Here is a 20,883-nt window from a genome sequence, read left to right on the forward strand (position 1 = left end):
CAATTGCAATATTTGTATATAAAGTTCAGTTTTGCTACTGCGGATACAGGATTATAATTTATTTTACTATAAAATAATTTAGAAGTGTCTTTAAGTTTCCAAGCACAGCCGTTGATCGTTTACGTTGAAATGTGTAATATGTTACTTTTATCTACTTTATAGTTATGGAACAATTTCAAATTCCAAAACAGAATATCACACGGACACTGAGATGACTATTATAAACTATTAGATCTAATACAGAACCTTTTCTCCCTATAAATAAATACTATAATATACAAAAATAAATTATAATACATTCATAGGAGAACTATACATAAATAAAACATCAAATAATTGATAAAAATAAATTAAATTATGACCAAACACGTTCTTATTGTTCAAATTACTTTATAAAACAATGTTAATAACAACTAGACAACTAAATGGCATATTCTAATTAGAAAAAAAATATATATTATATTTATACATATTTACGTGAATTAAAATATTAACAGAGCACAAAGATTAGTTGATTGTCTGCACTCGCATTTGATTAGTGCTCGTTTCGGTAGTAGGTTCGTGTGGACTATTACCTTTGATGATATTACCAGCTAAATCTATAGCGTATTTGTGATCGACCACATTATCTAATGCTTTTTCAATAGCTTCATCTATGTTGTCAATGGTGATATAACTTTTCGATTTTTCCTAAACGCAAAGTAAATACATTTAAATAAAACAATCATCTTACAATATTATTGAATTATATACCTTTTCCAATCTGACAATTTCTTCAATCGCTTCTAATTTTTTCTTTTTCTCTTCTTCTTTTTCTATGAGTTGTGCTAAAATCTCTTCTCGACGGGCCTCACGTTCATGTGCCAATCTCTGTTCCCTCTCTAGGGCCACTTCAGCATTCCAATTGTCGTTGATATCCATACATTTTGCCCACAATTGTTCTTCCTTATTGGCGATTTCCTGCAACACCTCTTGACCTGTAAACGATGTCTCCAGTTCGTATTCCAGTTGTTTTCTGAAACGGACATTTAAAAACAGATTGTTGAGAACAGTTTTATGTGCAAGCTTCAGCGAATTAATTTGAACACACTCACTGTATCGATTTCATGGTAGTCCTGTAGTTGGTGAACAATAGGAACAGTTCATTCCTCTCGTCGGTGGAAATCTGTGGTCGAACGGGTACGCGGAAGATTTTAGTCGGCGCTTTTGGCAACCATCTGGGTTTTCTAGTGTACCTAACCGGTTGTTGGTTTATGGGCTTAGTTTTGCACAGCAGTTTGCAGTACTGTAATTCAAATTTACACAGATTTTGCATGATTGAGAAAATATTAATTAATAAAAACAAAGTATCTAAAAACAGTAAAAGCGTGTAAGAAATATAACGCCGGGTACGACCAAACACGATTCGACAAAATATCAAATTCGAGCCATGGGCTAAGAGATAATATCTACATGGTGATTATGTTACGGACCGCATGTTTGCTTGATAACAGGAATTTTGTGATAATTGAAAATGTTGATTTAGTTAAAAACACAATATTATGTAGGATTGTACTATTGTAGGAACTACGAACCACTGTCCACTATAACTAGATTACTAGAACAACAGAATATATGAAATTACTAATTAGATTGTATAAGGCTTTTAATAGATCTCGTGCTGTTGACATAATGCACAGAGATACAATACACAGGCTATAACACCTATTTTTTAAATTAAATTATGAATTTATTCACATTCAGATTTTTGTCCTGTTGTGATCCAAATCTCTGGTCTAGAAATTAGAACTGATTTTTACTCAATCATTTTTATAAACTACAAATAATAATTATAAATATCCTTCATCTTACAAACCATTATCATATCTACACTAAGTTAAATAACTCAAAAATTACTTATTCGAATTTTGATTTTAATAGGTACCCATGTTAGAATTTTTAGAAAAACCATTTGCTAAATTATTAAACAGATTAAAAGTTTGTATTTCTACACAAATAGCAATAATGATTTAAGTAATTTAACAATTCAAAAATCAGATTTTGAAAATCTGCATTATTGAAGAAAAAAAGACGGAAGTGACTATGTTTAATGAATCTCTATAGATCAATAAAGATTATACTACAATTATTGTAGATGGATTTTATTGCTAATACTAGAATTGTGTAATTAATTTTAAAATGTCTTTATCTTTATGATAGTAAACAGTATAAATCATGATTACTATCTAATAAAGAAATTATATTTTAAAAACAAACATGTCAGTTTAAAAATGTTTGAATAAAATAAAATTGTGTATGATTATTGAGGTATATTTTATTTATTCACATTATTAATATCATGTTATTACTTGTTTTTAAATAATGTTCAAAAATTCAATCCTTTTTTTTCACTGATTTATTATTAATCATAAGAAATTAATAAAATAATTGAATTCATTAAACAATTAAATGAAAATACATTTTTTTTTTTTTTTAAACAATCTTAAAAGACTAAAGATAAAATAATCAAATTTTCTATTAAGAATGATCAGATAAAAATCTTGTTTTAGAATTCTTTATCAAATAATGTTTACCTTATATTTTCACTGGCAAAGATAATTCAACACGGATCATGACGTGTTAGTCGAGTAGAAGGCTAAAATAAAACCAAATTTGTACCTAAAATATTTAAAACAAACATTAATCTTTTTTCATTTCAAAATAATAATTTACATTTATTATTGTACAATGTATACATACAAGTTTGTGGTTTGTATAAAGATAATACAACATTAAAAAAAAGAAAAATAATGAATATAAAACATTTTTTATGCGTTGGACATTTATAATTATCGTTATCTACACTTTAACAAAAAGATAGGCCAAATCAATGACTAATCCAAACAAATTACAAAAGAAGTAAAATTTTAAAATTATACATAATAAATATTTGTATATCACAGCTGAGGTATTACTTCATTTTTTAAATCTAATCTTAGAAGAACTACAATTACAAATTATATTTATATAATGTACTATATAATTACATGTAATGTGTCTTCTTTAAAATTAAGATGGTTCAAGTATAATTAAAAATAAATATAATATTTACTTTTTCCTAAAATTTACAATAATAGAAACAATTCATTACTTTAGCATAGTGAATAAACCCTGTCTGAAAACAATGAAAAATCAATGTGTTTATATACATGTCTAATATATGTATGTATTAAATATACTTTTTAAAAAAAATGCACATGGTTTGAAATACAAAGACTATAAGTAACGTTTTAATATAACACATTATAATACATTATAAAGGTTAAGTAGAAGTAGAACTATTCATAGCTATAATATTTTTTCCAGTAATTGTAACTCCTAGACTTAGATTTATAGTTTTCATCACCTCTATAATCTCTGTAATCTTTGTAGTCTCTGTAAGTAGGTACTAATCTGAAAAATAATAAATTGGAAAAAATTGTCTTATATTAGTTCATGAACTTAAATAATAATGTTAATAATAAATGTTTTGTGTCTTATACACTTATATAGCATTGTATAGATATATGAGTAAAATGGTAAATCATTTAACTATCACTTCTCATCACACATCATATGATTTAAAAAATCAAAATACGTAAGAAAATATTTTGCAAATATTTATTAAAATTTTGGTTTTATTCCTCTCTTAATTATTTTTAAAATTTTTGGTACAAACTAGGTTCAATTTGCTAACCAAAACATCTGATCAAGTAGATTGATTGGAGAATTCTTTCTATATTATGAGTTTTAGATTAAAATGTACATTGTACAAGGAACTTCTCAAAACCTGTTTAAACCTTTTTAAACATTCAAAACTATTAAGTTGTAAACATACTTGTTATTGGTTGATGATTTATGACGACGATATCCTGAAGAACTAGATGAACCAGAAGACGAACTTGAATATCGTTTACGACTTTTATTTGATTTTCTGTGATGTTTATGAGTTCTTCTATCAGATATTGATTTGGATCGAGATCGCTCATGACTTACAAAAAAAAAACAATTATAAGATAAGTTATGCTTTAAATATAAAATACTTAATGATACTAATATTTTTCTTACTTTCTTTTTTTGGATTTCTTTAAATGTCTTGGACTTCTACTTCCAGACTTAGTTTCTGAAGGTGTTCTACTTCTACTCCTTTTTTTAATTGGTTTTCTATAAAAATTTAATATAATTAACATATATAGTTCAGTAAAAACTTGGAAGTGAATACATACTTATTTGGAGTAGTTGAACTAATAATTTCAGAAGTAACAGCAGTTATTCCATTACTAGGTAGAGGTACAACAACTTCTGGTTGTATTATGGGTTGAACAATAGCAGCTCTAGCTTTTTCCTTAGCATGATCATATTCTTTCTTTAATTCTTCCACTCTCCTTTCTAAGTCTTCTGTGATAACCTAAAAATTATTATAAACAAACATGGTTATCCTGAACATATGAACTATGATTCACTACTCACTTTAGGCCTGATGTAAAGTTTGAGTATTTTACGACAGATGTCCTGGATGTCCGTTTCACTCGCATTGAACAAAGAGTACCATGCTGGACTTTTTGGTAATGGTATTTGTAATTTCCTGGCTGATAGATATATACAGGCACAAGCAATAGTTTCAGGATCAAATTGAACGAAAACATCAGTTTGTAATGAGTCATTCATGTAGTTCCAGGACATCTGCATTAATGACTGGTGTTTTTCAAATCCAAGTGCCTGTAGGTACATGACAATGAGTTTATGTGGGTGTTTAACATGCACGCAAAAGCCAAGCTCCTTGAGCACGCGTCGTTCCGCTTTTATTACCTGCGTCTTTTTCTGTACATAATTTTGATCAAGTACCAACGGCGTAATCAATCTGCAACAGGGGCGGGGAATTTTTGGGTCTTGTTTTGGACTAATGATCACATGGCAATACCATGGGTGAGACAAAATAAAGAATGATAGTATGATCAACCACAACTGACTATTTTTGATTTTTACTGATTACTATATACAAATATAGATTTTTTAATTAGAATAATGTATTTAAATAAAATCCTTCAATTACTGTTTATAATAAAAATTAATCCTATTTATATTTATTTATCAATTTAATCTTCTTAGAGAAATTCTTAAATTAGAAATAGTAATCTTATATTTACTAAATAGTAAATAATAAATAAATATATAGTACTAAAACTATTATAATTTATTGTTACGTTAATTATTCTTTCTATTAGTAATAAATGATGAATATTATATTATAGTCATTATTTATACTGAAAATATATTGAATAAGTTAAACGAGTGATATATTATTATATATACTAATATAAACAGATATTAGAATGTTGTAATAAACACAATATTATTTTAATTTAAATATAATTATTAAGTTTCTGGTAGATACCATAAACAAAAAAAATTATAATACAAGTAATGTATTGTTTAAATGCCATATAAATCTTTAATCCAAAACACATTTCTTGAAACATAAAAATATTAATTATCAAACCATCAGGTAATTCAACAATTGTTAAATTCGTCCTGTTATTAAATGCTTTGAATTCTTGGCTTGATTCCACGCGCATTTAAAATTTCATTAACTAAAATACTTAAACCATGGTTTGTCCATATTTCATTAACTGTTTAACAATTAACATTCACCTTCAAACAAAAATATGAAAAAAAAAACAAAGTTCACTTCAACTCTGATTTTATCCAAGTCCGTTTAAACGTCTACAAATAGAGTAGGTACCTTATGAGATGTAGAAAAACCATCTGATGGCTCATATGATATCTTCACACACGATTTGCTATCTTGAATTCCTTTTTGTTTGACATTGTGTAAAAAAGAGTTCTTAATTATCTGTGAAATTCTATGTTGCTTGATACAAAACTTTTATGGTTAAGTATAATCACTAAATTAGAGCACATTATGTTATGCACATTGGTTTTATACTATACCTCTCTTTTTGACAAATACATATTATAAATATATATTTTTATATTTTTTTTTTTTTTTTTTGGACAGACCCTAACACTTTTTGGAGAGAAACCATATAGCTTATTTTTGGTTAAATCATGTTACAATATAATTTTTAAGGGGTCCAACAGTGTTCTTGACGTGACGACCATCAATTTCAACGTGAATCCACCACGTTCGCTTTCCTCTCCACAATTCAAACCGAGGGCAACTCACCCGGCGGTCAGCTGTGGAAAGTATCTGCGAAAACGCAAGTTATAAAATAAATTTGTGCGTTATATTTGCACTTGGATTAACATTAACAACCACTGACTTTGTTGCATTAGACAATTTACAAATAAAAATAAATAAGAACAAAACAATTGCAACAAAAACAATGGATTTCTGTTCACCCTACAGTTATCGCATAAAGTCAACACATTGTAATTTTTAAATGATATTAATGTTAACTAAAAAAAAATAATATTAAATATTAAGTATAAATAAATAACAGAATAAAATAAATAATAATTAACATTTAATATAAGTACAAGTTGTATTAAATCTTTTTATATAAATATATACAGGTACCACGTACAGTATGCATACATTATTAATGTTGTTTTTTAATTTTGTAGATTAACAGTTGTGAGTCAAGTGCCTCGGTATTTTACACGTTTTGCATCTACATGTAACATGTGTCAAATTCGGGCTGCCACACAACATTGAAAAAAAAAACTAAATAACAACATATAAGAATAAACGTTACTGTGATACCCAAGTGAATTGTAGCCTTAAAGATGCTATATTTATTAAAATGGAAATAGGAGAAATGTTACAGTTCTCTATTACTAAACTGAGACACTTAACATGTTAAGATAAAACGAAAATAGTTTCCTTTTAGATCAAGTATTTTTAATTAAGAACACTTAACTACTTTGTAATTGTATTGAAAATTTATTTGAGAAAACATTGTTCTTTTTCTCAATAGTTAAATACTTTTTTGTCAATAAAACTTGTACAAATATATAATGTTATCTATAAATATATCTTTTATTCTGTATTTATCAATAACTATAGAAATACTAGAATATTTAAGGAATGTGTATTTTGCGACTGCTGTAGGATATCTGAAAGTAATTAAACAACTAAGTAATTTAAGTAATATTAAACTTAGTGGATGACACACGCCAATAGTCTTAATTAAAAACCCCTTGTGCGGACAAGGACTATTCAATTTATAGTCCTAATTTAAAAATTTAAATTTTCCCCATAAAAAAAGAAGAACTATAACGGTGCTGTGTAATATCTTTATTTTTTAATAATCCTATATAAAAGAAATTAATATTGTTTTAAAATCTGTTACTCTCAAGTTTGACAGTAAAATAAATAATAAAATTATACTGTGTAATAAAAGCACTCTTCTTATAGAGAAAATTTGGTTTCTTACTATAACTGTAACGCACAGGGTATTTCCAATGCAAAATGGTTTTTTATTTTATATGATACCACGATCACACAACAAATATCAATAGCCCTTGCAGCACTAGTTAAATGTTTTGAAATTAATATTAATACACAGTAAAACAGCTTTACAATGAATTCGAAAAAAATTAAAAATTTTGTGCTGTATATCATATGGCTTACATTTAAATTTAAAAAAATTAAATGTGAGATAATCTCTTAACAACATTTAAAGAGTTAAATGTAATTAAAGTGAAAAAAATATGTATGAATATAGAGTAAAAAATGTCTTAAAAAGTTGAGAATATAGATTCACATTTCATGAATCTTCCAAAATGAATGTTCATACATTCAGAAGCTTCACCTGCATGCGTTGTCATCATCTAACAAACGTGCAACATAGTAAAAATTGTTTCACGTGGCAAGAACCACTAAGGCTATAATCAAAGTTAATACACCCAATTTTTACACTATAAAAAGGAAAACATTGACTGTACAAACATTGTTTCTAATTTTTAATGAAACAAACACAAAAAAAGTTCTCATCATTTCTAAATCTACTATTTTTGTATTTTTCAAACTTGAATAACTTTTTTTGTAATTTTAATATCAAATTAAATTGAACAGTACAAAATCTCCTCTTTCTAGTATGAACATTTTGTTGATTAACTTGGGCTATAGTTCGAGTGGTTGTTTCCGTGAAAAATTGTTTTTATTATGTTGTACAACTGTAAGACGAAGACAACACATCTGGGTATAGTATTTTCTTAACATATAGATAAGAATTTGAAACAATAAATTATTCAAATAGTGCCAAGAATATAATTTGAAATGATTGAAATAAAAATATGAATTAATATCTTATTGATATATATATTTAAACAGGGTAAAGCTTAAGATTTACTTAAATTTGAATACTAATTTTATACCTAGATTAATAAAAGACAGCACACGCTTTAAAAGATAGACAGGCAAATATATTTTTTTAAATTAAATTTGACACTAACTTACCTTAAACTTAAGTTAATAAATTAATATATCTACTTTTATTTAAAGATATATTGAATAGGATTTTAAGAATATTGATAAAACCTACATATTCACTTTCTGAGTTAAAAGAAGTGTTGATACAGGTTTACCAAATTTGAGTAATTCAAACAAATTAATTTTGAAAATATAATATATACATATTATTAAAGTTCTAAATAAAAATGGATGATTTAAATATGGAAACATAAGCTAGCAGATTAGTCAGTTGTGATTAAAAATATTTAAACAAGATTCAAATGAAGAAAAAAAAATATTAATTATGAATAATAAAAACCACCTCAACTTACTTTTGATTTAAAACTTGACGGATATGATGATAAACATTAATAACATCACGAATACGTCTAGGTGATTCTTCAACTTTAGAGGCCAAACATGTGCAAGCCATTGCAGTTATTTCCATAGGGTGACGAACAAAAGATTTAGTGTAGTAAAACCGTTGAAACAACACCTGTCCAGTTGCCATTGCAACCTGTAAAATCAAAAGCATGTTGTAATATTTTTTTAGTATATCAAAAAATAAGAAACTTTAATTTATAACTTAATATTTTATTATAATAGGTAAGCAGAGCTGTGAACGTAATGATTGCATATCTATTTATTTGATTTAAAAATTTAAAATAAGTGATATACAAATAAAATTCAAGATATATTCAAAAAATTGTGTAGTTAGGGTTTAGTGGTTTTTTGCTTTACTAAATCTTAACACATAAAATATAGAACAAAACAATACTTTTAGAATTACATAAAAAAAAAGATAACGGAATAGGTATTATAATAATCAAGAAAATGATCCATCATAAAATAATGATTCGACATGTTGAGATATTATTTAAATTTCTAAACACATATTCAGCTATTTAAATATGTAGGTATGTACATAGATTATAATAATTACTTTTTTTTTTGTAGTTATACTACTAAATATATATTATAGTATAGATATAACTAGTAATATTTAATATTTTTAGTAGCCCATATTTGAGGAAAATTATTGATCCAACAATCACTATGAGTAATGTTTATAAACACATATTTAAATTGTTTCCTGTTGGTAGGTTAATTTCAAAATATAGTACACAAATGATTATTTTTGAGTTAAGATACTAGATGTAAAATATAAAAAGAAGATACATTCTTCTAATGGAATTTAACAAAAAACTAATTATTTATTCAAATATCTGTTTTTAAATTTGTTTTATTACTAAAGTAACAATGTTATCGACATAACTGAATAATTAAGTCACAAAATTAATCGTAAAACAGGTATAAAAGGGTATGTTCTTTTAGAGGTTTAAGTATTTAGATTAAGTACCACAATCGGCCACACAGAATGTTACAAAGTGTCAATAGCAACAATTTAAGCTCAAAAATACTATAAAACATAATATTGCGATATTGATATATGTTATCTAAGAGTGAAAATATGGGTTACATAACAATGATTGAAATCAAGTACATAACGAAAAATCATGTAAAATAATAATTAACATTTTATAAATATCAGCTGGGGTTATTGGGCCTTGGCGCACTAGACACATGGGTATGGTGAACAGTTTAATAATAAATTAATAACATCATCAAAATGTCTGTTTTCTCGCCTCTTGGTTAACGTCCTCCATCAACATTCGCAACAAAACAAGTATGCCAAAATATAGGTTTGACGAGGTTATTGATAGGACAACAATTTAGAGTGACTAACAGTTGGAGCAAGTGCATATATTAAACATACAGTACATCGTAGCTATCATAAGGTGTGTATAGTATATGATTTACAACTTCTTACCTGGGGTAGTTTGAGTAGAATGCCAGCAGTCTGAATCCACTCACAGCCAACGATTCTTAGGTCGACTTCGGTTTCGAAATCTAACCCATCGATCATCGACGGTGTGGACGTGAGTTTCTCCTTGGGCAACAGTACGTTGCTAAGTGTTAATAGTACCTTGGTCGGTTGTTTTAATACATGGCGGTCGTGGTTTACGTCCGCCGCCGTTGTCGTAGCAGCAGTTTCCATTTTACACATCACCCACTACGCGAAGAAAAGGGGAAAGTTAATTGTCACAGGGTTTTTAGGAAAAACACTAAACACGTCCTGGACGGAGGAATATTAGGAGCATAGAAAGACTGAAGAGAGCTGAGAGATCGCGATAAGTTACGATCCGAATAATAGATATTACTAATTTCGCAGTTGCAGTGTAGTGCTGAAGGTAGGTTGCTCACTTCCCAGAAGTGCGTGAAGTGTAAACAACAAACATGGCTGCTACGACGTTATTGGCGGTTACTCAGTGCAGCCAACACAAAAATCAAAACATGAATCAAGAAATTACTATCACGAATTTGTGACATTACAGACATTAACTAAAGCCTTAAGGGCATCAGTCATATTATTTTCTGGCACCGTTGTACTTTAAAGTTTAAATTGTTTAAATAATTGGTGTCACGATTAAAGATATAATAATATAGTAAAAAATAATATCTTTAATCGTGGTCTGTGTTTTTAACTTTTACTAAATTTACTAAATTATAGTATTTAATATTTATAATCAATGATAGTACATACACACATAGTACCTGTTGGCTGTTACATTTTCTAAGACCCTGGAACAAGCTATAGTCGTGCTAATGTGCTATAAGTGCTTACTGCTTAGCTGGATTAATTAAATAACAATGATTCCTAAAATCATCAAAATTCAAAACCTTTTGAAGGTCTATCGGTTATGACCTATGAAACTAACGAAAAACAAATAAACTCGATATCGTTTTTATTATTATTTTAAAAAAGGATAAATTGACACAAAGACTTAACATTAAACATTTAGATATTATTATTTTTAGACATCAAATAATTTTGAAAGTATTTACGCTCTTTCTTACATTTGAATTACCATATGTGTGAAAAAATTAGAAAAAATGTAATTTTTTTTTCATTTGAGCTTACCTACATAACTCAGTGAAAATCCGATCATTTAGTGTACACAATTATGATTAAAATATTAAAAAATGCAACAACGAAATTTTTATCCTAAGATTAAATTATGTCAATGATCAATAATATTTAAATTTGAAATAAAAATCTTGAGATAAATATTTAATAGGAACAAAGAAATAATCAATATTAAATTATTTATTATTTCTATTTATAGCCTATAGGTACTAGTTTTTAAAAGTAAATAATCGATTAGAAAAATTAATAGGTAGTTTTTATCGTAGATAGATTATTAATTTAATAATTAAATATATTATATTAGAAAATATCGATGTAAATATGTGACATTATGACGTAATAAACTAATAAAAAATTAAATTGGAAGAAACCTCATTATGGGCGCCCATAGGAATTTTTTTTTCGAGAGGGAGGTCAAAAAAAATAAATTATCAAATGTAAAATAGATAGTAAAGATTTAATATTATTTCACATATAAATGTAAATAACATTCCATATTTATTGAACTAAAAGTTCATAATATTTTTTTTCCCAGGAGGAGGTAAGTGCCCTAACTTGCCTCTCCCAATGGGTGCTAATGTTCCTCTTATCATCAAGCATTAGTATTTAATAATTATAGATATTTATGCATTAAATCAGAGGCGTAGCGTAGCCAGGATTTTTTTATGGAGAGGGCTAAACAGTAAACACTTAACTTGAGTTATTGAAAATCAAAAACAACAAAAAAATTAATAAACGCTTTTAATAATACTTTTTTAACTCAAACATTCTATTATAAAACTAATAACAAGAAATATATTAGTCAATTTTGTAAGAAAATTTCCATATTCAAATTTAAATATTTCAAAACAATATAAAAAATACAGCCAATGAGGAAGGTTATAGCCCCTTTAGTCCCTCCCCCTTAGCTATGCCACTGCATTATATCATTATCTTCTCCACATCAAGAAGTACACATGTATTAGATTTATATTACTTTTTTAAAGATCCTGACACATACTACTAGATTACCAACAGTGAAATGCTGAAAATATTAAACAATATTTATGATTGATTTGTATGAACTATAAAAAGGATAAGAACAGTTTTTAAAAAGAGAATTCGTCATTAATAGGTACTTGACAATATCACTAAAATAATCTTAACAAAACTGTCACTTAATTTATTAGTATGGCCCCTATTAAAAATTAAGTAGGTCATTGGTCAATAGGTTATTGACAGATCATTTTTCTTGAAATTTGCCTCATACTCATTGATTATTCATCGAATGTTTGAGAGTATAACTTCTGTATTACTCTAAAAAACATCATCAAACAATTTCATTAGCACTGGGCTAAAAATATTTTTACAAGTTTTATGTTAAAATATATATGATATCATAACAAATAAAAAGTATATATCATTATTTGGTTAAAGTTAACTTTGATTTGAAAAATAAGATTAATGAATAGTAAAAACTATTTAGTATTATTACATAATACATGGTATTATGGTAAGAAGTATTTGATGAGTGATTTGAAGTTCCTGTAAGCAATACGAGAAGAGTCATTTGGTGTTCACTTTAGAAGTTATTGTATGTGTTAAAAATTAAAATCATTGATATATGAGTTATTGACAAGAATACTCAAAAAGAAATAGAATTGAATAGTATAGTCTTCACTAAAGATGTGTATGGAATAAAAATAAAGTTAAACAAAATGTCAAAAAAAAAAAAAATATAAAATTGAATATAAGAATCTAAATCTTGCAAACGAAGAAAAATAATAATACAAGCATTTATTTTTAAATTACAAGTAAAAATCATTATGAGTTTATACCTATATGTATATTTTTAATTTAAATTATAAGGAAATCGAATAACTTATTTTTTTATAATGGATAAAACCTAGCCCAACTTTTTTATGTGAATAATTATGGAAAGTATCAATTCTTATGTGATACTACACAAAGAGAAAATCGAAAACTTTATTTTGAATTTGTTATGTGGGAACCTAGCATAAAAAATTTTGAAAATTGCGGAAGATATATGATAAGTTGAATGAAAATTTCAAAAATTTTAGAACTAAAAGAAATGAAAAAATGTATGGAATTCTACTTTTGATTTAAAAACTGGTTAAATTAATATGAAAACTATAATTTATAACTGAAAATGAATAAAAATAAATAACTAATACATTTAGTAATAAAAATGAGATTATCTTTGTTGAGATTCTTCTAATAAATTTGTCAGCTTTTGTCGTAACCGTTTATTGTTTTGACACACACAATTAATGACCGCTAATAATTGCTTATGTGTGTACTCCTGAAATTTAAATGCTCACAATTAGTAATTAATGAATATTTATTTTATTAATTTAACATATTATTAAATTATTATTATAACCTGATGATCTCTTGTCCATGTTTCCAATGACGTCTCAGGTAAATAATAAGCCTTGATATACACTTCAACTAGTTCTTTATGTGGTAATGGATTAATAGGGCAAATTGAGTTTATTTGTGACATGAACTGTGTGAAATCAAGCTGCATTAATGCTCGACCAGCATTTGAACATTTTTTGGCCAATGAAAATCTATGATAAAAACAATTATGAATAATAATAAAAAAAAATTGAATAATTATTTTAGAAAATGTTACCCTTCAATAAAAACAGACGATACTAGAACAGCTATAGCTTCCCAAATAGAATATAATACTTGCTCATTTAAATATATATGTGATGTTGATGTCTTAAGAGTTTTAAAAAATACTCGTATTTCCTAAAAACATTATTAATTATTGAAAATGAAAAAAAAAATAGATTCTCATAAGTCATAACCAATACAACATACTTCGAGGAAAAAATCAACATATTTGCTGTGTTCACACATGATATCTTTTACCTCCCAGTTGACTTTGGTCATCATGCCAAGTACTTGATTGTAATCAATAGATTTACACATTACACGTCCATATACTGGTTTTCGTAAATCTACTGCTACAGCTACAGTCTTAAACAAACATAAACAAAAAAATTGTTTTTAAAACAATTCAAGAAACAAATATTAGAAATTAAAATCAATAACTATTTATACTTGATTATAAAATTGCTGTAGTGAATAACTGCTGGTATCCGATATTAATAATGAATTTAAATAAGAATGTAATAACTTGTACTGTTCTCCTAAAAACACTAATGATTCTACAGCAACAATTCGTTCAGAAACACTATATAAATTGTTTGCATCTGATAGACTTAATACGTGAAGTGCAACAGGTTCACGAATCTGAAATTTAATTTTTTAAATAAATATTTCATACACATAACAATTAATATTCAACTGTATAGAAAACATTTTTTATTTCATTTAATAATATTATAAACAAGTAAAACTATATATTATGTAGTATTACAATTATCTTTAGTTACCATATTGTACGGATTCTAAGAGACACATTGAGATTGCAGAATGCACTTTACCTCAAAATAGTTAAAACATACTAAAAAAATTTCCTTCTTTTCATATATATATATATTTTTTTTTTTTGTACAATTATATATAATTTTCTCTTTTAAATGATAGATTGACTTTCAGAATAAATAATGAAATTTTCTCTGATAAAAATTAGTAACTATCTCTTCATTATGAATAATAGCGTACAATTTTTTCTCAAACAAGTTCATATCGTGAAATGACGTCATATACTAATCTGAGCAACGTCACAAATTTACTAAATACAACCAAAAGAGATGAAACGAGTTAGATTTGATGGACAGCTTATATATCATAGATAAAGTATAGCATATAGGTAAGGATGTGGCTAATCTAATCTGAAATTATAACTATTAAGTGTCCAACTGTTTAAGGATACAATATGTAGCCATAACTATCAGTAGATTGCAATCGGCAGTAGAGTACATTAAACAAAATATTCATATGATAAATACACATGTTAAAATAAAATATATTGTCACCATCAAAAGTTTTTGAATAATGATATTATGATTAATAACAAATAAAAAACTGTTTTATTGACATATTACTTTGTTATAGTAAGCTCAATTGTATCTTAAAAATATAATATATTTTATATTAATTTTCAAGGCTAGACATTTAACTTGCTACTGCAAGTTTAAAAGTTGAATTATTTTTAACTAAGTTATATAACAAATTAAATTTTTTTAAGCAATTTCTAATTTAATAAATTTCTGTATTAATTAGTTATGACTTATAAATATTGGAAATACTACATTTTACATTATCAAAGTGTTAAATGCTTTATTTCTAAATTTAAATAGGGATCAAAATTCAAAAAAATCTTTATAAAATACAAATACTTTAATAAACATCCATAGACAACTACTGTTTCATAAAAGCATATTAATTTAAAATCTGTTTAATAATAACACTGTAGTAAAAAATTTGTAGGAAAAATTTTCGGAAGTGGTTTTGGTTTAGATGACAAATAAATAAATTGTTTATTTAATGAAATACATCAAATTTAATTCACAATATTTATTTTAAAATTGCTTTGTCATTAATTTCAGTGGTTGTTTGAACACCCAAAACACCCTCTTACCTGCCCATGATTACTAGATAAGTGAGTTTGATTTTAAAAGAGATTTTGATTAATTGATTCTTTAAAAATTAACCCAAATATTCAATATGTCCTGATAATTGGATCATTGGCTATTTCTGGAATATATCTTTTTTATTTTTGTGTTTATACTTCATATTGTTTTTACTTTATACAAATAGTGGTTTGTTAAGAATTGTAAGTATCTAGTTATTAAAATAAATATAACTGATTTGTAACTTTTATAAATTAAAAAAAATATATATAAATTATTTTTAACAGTTTAAACTTAATTTATATTTTTCTATATTGATTTAAATTACAAGTTAAAAAAAATTAGTTAATTTGCCAAGACTTGCTATACTGGAAATCAAATTGTAAATACTTACAATTGGATCTTGATTTTCAGGATTGCATTGGATCAAAGTGTTGCATATTCTTGTTATAACTGATTGAAGCTTTACACTATTTACACCAATACATATTTGAGGCTAAAAACCACATACAAGTTAATTTTTTAGTAATCACTAAAAATTTAAAATTATTAGATATATAGATTAAAATTTAGCTAATATTTTTTGAACTTACCAACATATCTGATGTGAATAATAAATGGACAGAATATAGATAGTATTCAAACAGTTGACATAAACAAGTAACTACATCCTCAGATATAGATTTTAATATGTTACATATTTTTAAGTACTTTCCACAATGTCTCATCACTGTTAACGTTGTATTAGTAAGCAAAGGTGGTCTTTCATAATTATCTGCTGTTATATTATAATTATCTGTGTCTTCATAGCTGTTATTAGTATCATCACTACAAACACTATTTCCATCCATCTAGAAAATAAAAATAAATAATAATAACACTTCACTAAAATTGTAAAAATATATTTTAAATTTAATAATATACTAAAAAAAAAATGATTGTAATTACTTCTGTATCCAATATATCTTCACAATATGTAGTATTTAAATCATTATCAAATGGTGATTTATCTGATGTGAAATGAAAATATTCACATGTACTAATAGAGCTACTATCCATAGATGAATTTCTACTATGAGTTAGACGCGATGAATTACTTTTTTGAATATGATTCTTAATTGTTCTAAATTCCTTATAGTAAAAATATAGAAAATAAATTATATTGAAGAAATCAAATATTTTAATATTTTCTTACTTGCAGTTGAAATAAATTAAATTCACGTTTCACTGGACAAGGAGTCCAACTTTCATTTTCAAAAAATATTGTTAGCTCATCCAGACAATTTTTATGATATGTATGAAAATAATTGATACAAGACTTTTTTGTATCATTTTGTAATTGTTCCGATTTACTATTGCAAAATTCTTCACCTATTTTAATATGCCTAAAATATAATATTATAATATAACATGGCATATATTATATTGAGATGATATATTGTAATTACAAACATATACTTAATGAAATAGGGTATAAAACATAAAAAGTAGTTTACCCTGTATGGACTTAAAAACTACAGCCAGATATTTTGGCTTAAATTAATTATTAGGTTAGATAAAAAAAGTGTAAACTGAATTTGTTTTAAAAATTAATAATTTTTAATACTTGTTTAATATAGATAGCACTTGAAGAAAGTCGTCAAATTTAAATTTTGTCATATTAGAATTGAATACTAAATTCGATATTTTAGTAACCATATCACCCCATAAACGTGTGGGACCTATTTCAAATTTTTTACTGATATATTCTTGATTAACATATTCTTCAATATCATCTAAAACACACATATCGGTAAATATTATAATAATCACTAATAATAATTATTAAAATTGTATCACAATATTTATTCAATCAAACAAAGTTTAAAAAGATGTGTGTACAATAACAATAATATTTATACCTTCACTATCTGTACTAATATCTTTAAATTCTCTATGCCAATCTGCCGCTTTCTTATAGCTTTGTAAAATGTTCCAAAATATTTTACTCAATGCAATAAGACATGGAATTAACTGTTCATCGGGAACACACTATTTAAACAATAATGTAACATGTTTAAATATTATTAAGCAGCCAAAAAAAATAAAATATAATAAATAACCTGACACAAAAAGGCAAATGAATTTTTATTGTTTTCCACCTTATCTGTATTCACAAATAAATTTATAGTATCAAACGAAGCACTGTGGATTGCCGATGTATAATGCATATGCAATTGGTCAATAGCAATTCTTGTTTTACCCAGGCGTCTATAAGCTTCTTGAACAGCGGAATACTTTTCATTATCAAAATTGAAACACATCTAAAAATATATTAATTTGATTTATTTGCATATAGCCAGTATAAAAAATATGATAATAATTTTAGTTAGAAACAATCATTACAATTACTATTTTATTTAATATTGTCTAAATAATTATTTAATTCAACTTACATTTGACAACACGATGTCTAATTGCTCTTCTGTCATAATTAATGCATCTTGGAGTTTGATAGATAATGCAGCAATACAATTAAATTGTTTAAAAGCTGAAGCACCTTGAGTGCATTCTAAAAGTAAAGCTATTCCTTTGGCATAATTAGCTTGAGAAACTAATTCTTCAAGTTTTTTTTCAGTTTGTAACTAAAAATAATAAAAATATACATAACTTTTAAGAAAAAATAAAAACAAATTATTATGTTTTATCTTACCAGCATTTTGATACTATTTAAAGAACTTAATAAATCGAGAATTAAAGATTTTTTTCTGCAATTACCCAAAAGGCCCAAACCAGCTGTAGTGATTTGTCTTTTAGCTAATTTTAAGCGATTCTTAGCATGTTCACAGTTTTCTAGACTAGATTTTAAATTATTTTGTAACATTCCAATTCTGTAAAAGATAAAAATAAAGATTACTATAATATAAATAATTTATATGTATATAAAACTAATGTACTTGTCTAATTCATCATCACATGCAGCTTGATTTTCAAGAATCAACTGTAGCAATTGTTTTTCAACAATTTCATGTTGAACTTTAAGTTTGTTTATGTCATTGGCAATCAATTTTTTATCGAGAATACTTGGTAATTTCTAAAATTGGTAAAAAGTTTATTTAAATTACATGCAAAATAATTGGTTACATTTTCAATCACAGAAAACACATAAACAATTTGTTATCTTAATAAACAGATTATACATAATAAATTACATTTAATAATAGCATATAACATACTTCTAGTTCAAATTTAGTAAAATCAAAGTCAGAACTGTTGAAATATACTTGATCTATATTTGATACAAGTTCAGCATCACATTTTTCGACAAACTTTTCATTATTCACCACTGGTTTTATTAAAAGTGAATCACTTTTTTTTTCAGAAATGTCCCAAAAGTCTTGTGATCCTATTAATGGAACTTTTACTGAAGTCTATAAAAATGCAAAAACAAAATATCAGTAATTTATTATTATACAGTATAATATAAAGTAAAAATAAAATACTTAGGAAACCAAGCATTATACAATTTATTTTTAGCTTTATTAATTAATTCTAAATAAAAGGTAAAATTAAATAACAATATTATGGTTTATCATGTAAATACAGAAAATAAATAAAAAATATCATTAAAAATGTAAAAAAAATATAAAATTTAAATTTAGAAATTAACCTATTTTCCATGGATTTTTGTTTTTTACCGAGATTTGTTTTGTAAATAATTACATATATTAAGGTTTAGGAAAGGAAGTATAACAATGCATACATTATGTTTGAGGACAGTGATAAATAGATTCTGAACATTCATTAAAATAAGTTTTATGTTTTTTGTGTTGAAATTAAAAAATAAATAACCATAGACTTGAATTTTTCACTAAATTTTTAGATTTATTTGATATGATACAATTTTCAAAATATTATGGTTCTTGATGTTTTTAATTAACACTTGAAACTTTCAACTTAAATCAATTTTTCCTTCAATTTAAATCTAATAAAAATTTGTTTGTGAAAATATAACTCAAGATTCTTTATTTGACTTAATTGGATTTTAAATGAAAAAGAACACAATCTTAGTTTTTTAGTAGAAATTTATAAGATAATATTTGTATATATTTAAAACTTCTCACCTTAACATATAATACAACTCTTATAGTAATTAGTAATTAGATTAATTTTAAGACATTTATACCTCAAATCTAAATAAATCACTAAGTGATGTTCATAAATTATCTTACATCTAATTAATTCTATGTCTCTGGATATACAGTGCCTGAATTCAGTATAAATTTTATTAGTGTCATTGAATTAAAAGTTAACATATGATACAATTACAATCATCTACTCAATACCAAAAAGTGTAAACGTCACAGTGAATTTATCACAATATTTTACTATAGCTAGTTATACCTTTAGTTAAAACTATGTTTAATTTATTATGTTTGCTAAATGGATATTTCTACAAAACATACAAGAGTGCAGATATAAGAATAATAATTTAATTCATAAACACACCTTAGCATCTAAGAGATTCTTTAGTTTTTGTTTGAATTCTGCCATACTGATCTGGTTTTAATAGGAAAAAGTTGAGATTCTTATTTTTCTTTATTTAATTCTATTGGCATTTTTTATTGTAGATACATGCTATTAAAAATATTTTAGAATTTTTGATTATTGTATCATACACAAAGAACACATATGTATGTACATATCACATAAGGCTTTAGTCGCTTTATAATATATCAGAGGGTGTACATTTTTAACAATATTAAAACAATAAAATAATATTAATAATGATATGAATTTGAATAACGATTAATAAATACTCATAAACTATAAAGGATAAATATCAAATTATGATACGTATTACGTATTGTCGTATTACGTATCTCCTTAATCGTGTTTAGTACTGATAAAAATAACTGAATATA

The 20,883-nt window shown here is 25.5% G+C and overlaps 3 protein-coding genes across 3 annotated transcripts; all 3 read right to left on the reverse strand.

Annotated features, from left to right (window-relative positions):
• Nucleotides 1–335: 335 nt before the first annotated feature.
• On the reverse strand, nucleotides 336–1,440 carry LOC114120944 (probable 28S ribosomal protein S26, mitochondrial). The gene is made up of 3 exons (XM_027983049.2): nucleotides 1,095–1,440; nucleotides 754–1,015; nucleotides 336–690 (listed from the first exon to the last, which is right to left on the reverse strand). The coding sequence occupies exons 1-3, from the start codon at nucleotides 1,313–1,315 to the stop codon at nucleotides 508–510; spliced, it is 666 nt and encodes a 221-aa protein (XP_027838850.1). The 5' UTR covers nucleotides 1,316–1,440; the 3' UTR covers nucleotides 336–507.
• LOC114120943 (cyclin-L1-like) lies at nucleotides 1,095–10,714 on the reverse strand. Its single transcript, XM_027983047.2, has 8 exons — nucleotides 10,269–10,714; nucleotides 8,770–8,954; nucleotides 4,489–4,879; nucleotides 4,245–4,426; nucleotides 4,087–4,182; nucleotides 3,857–4,009; nucleotides 2,574–3,432; nucleotides 1,095–1,285 (listed from the first exon to the last, which is right to left on the reverse strand). Exons 1-7 carry the CDS (start codon nucleotides 10,503–10,505, stop codon nucleotides 3,318–3,320), a joined length of 1,359 nt encoding a protein of 452 aa, XP_027838848.2. The 5' UTR covers nucleotides 10,506–10,714; the 3' UTR covers nucleotides 1,095–1,285; nucleotides 2,574–3,317.
• Nucleotides 10,715–12,153: 1,439 nt separating this feature from the next.
• On the reverse strand, nucleotides 12,154–20,806 carry LOC114120915 (syndetin). Its single transcript, XM_027983009.2, has 18 exons — nucleotides 20,468–20,806; nucleotides 19,195–19,389; nucleotides 18,916–19,052; nucleotides 18,672–18,849; nucleotides 18,415–18,603; nucleotides 18,082–18,282; nucleotides 17,881–18,010; nucleotides 17,586–17,754; nucleotides 17,175–17,364; nucleotides 16,928–17,110; nucleotides 16,573–16,830; nucleotides 16,374–16,475; nucleotides 14,502–14,693; nucleotides 14,259–14,417; nucleotides 14,065–14,186; nucleotides 13,810–13,999; nucleotides 13,601–13,728; nucleotides 12,154–12,722 (listed from the first exon to the last, which is right to left on the reverse strand). The coding sequence occupies exons 1-17, from the start codon at nucleotides 20,510–20,512 to the stop codon at nucleotides 13,621–13,623; spliced, it is 2,748 nt and encodes a 915-aa protein (XP_027838810.2). The 5' UTR covers nucleotides 20,513–20,806; the 3' UTR covers nucleotides 12,154–12,722; nucleotides 13,601–13,620.
• Between the last annotated feature and the right edge of the window lie 77 nt (nucleotides 20,807–20,883).

The sequence above is a fragment of the Aphis gossypii genome, chromosome 3 (assembly GCF_020184175.1).
Source record: "Aphis gossypii isolate Hap1 chromosome 3, ASM2018417v2, whole genome shotgun sequence".
Taxonomy (NCBI): Eukaryota; Metazoa; Arthropoda; class Insecta; order Hemiptera; family Aphididae; genus Aphis; species Aphis gossypii.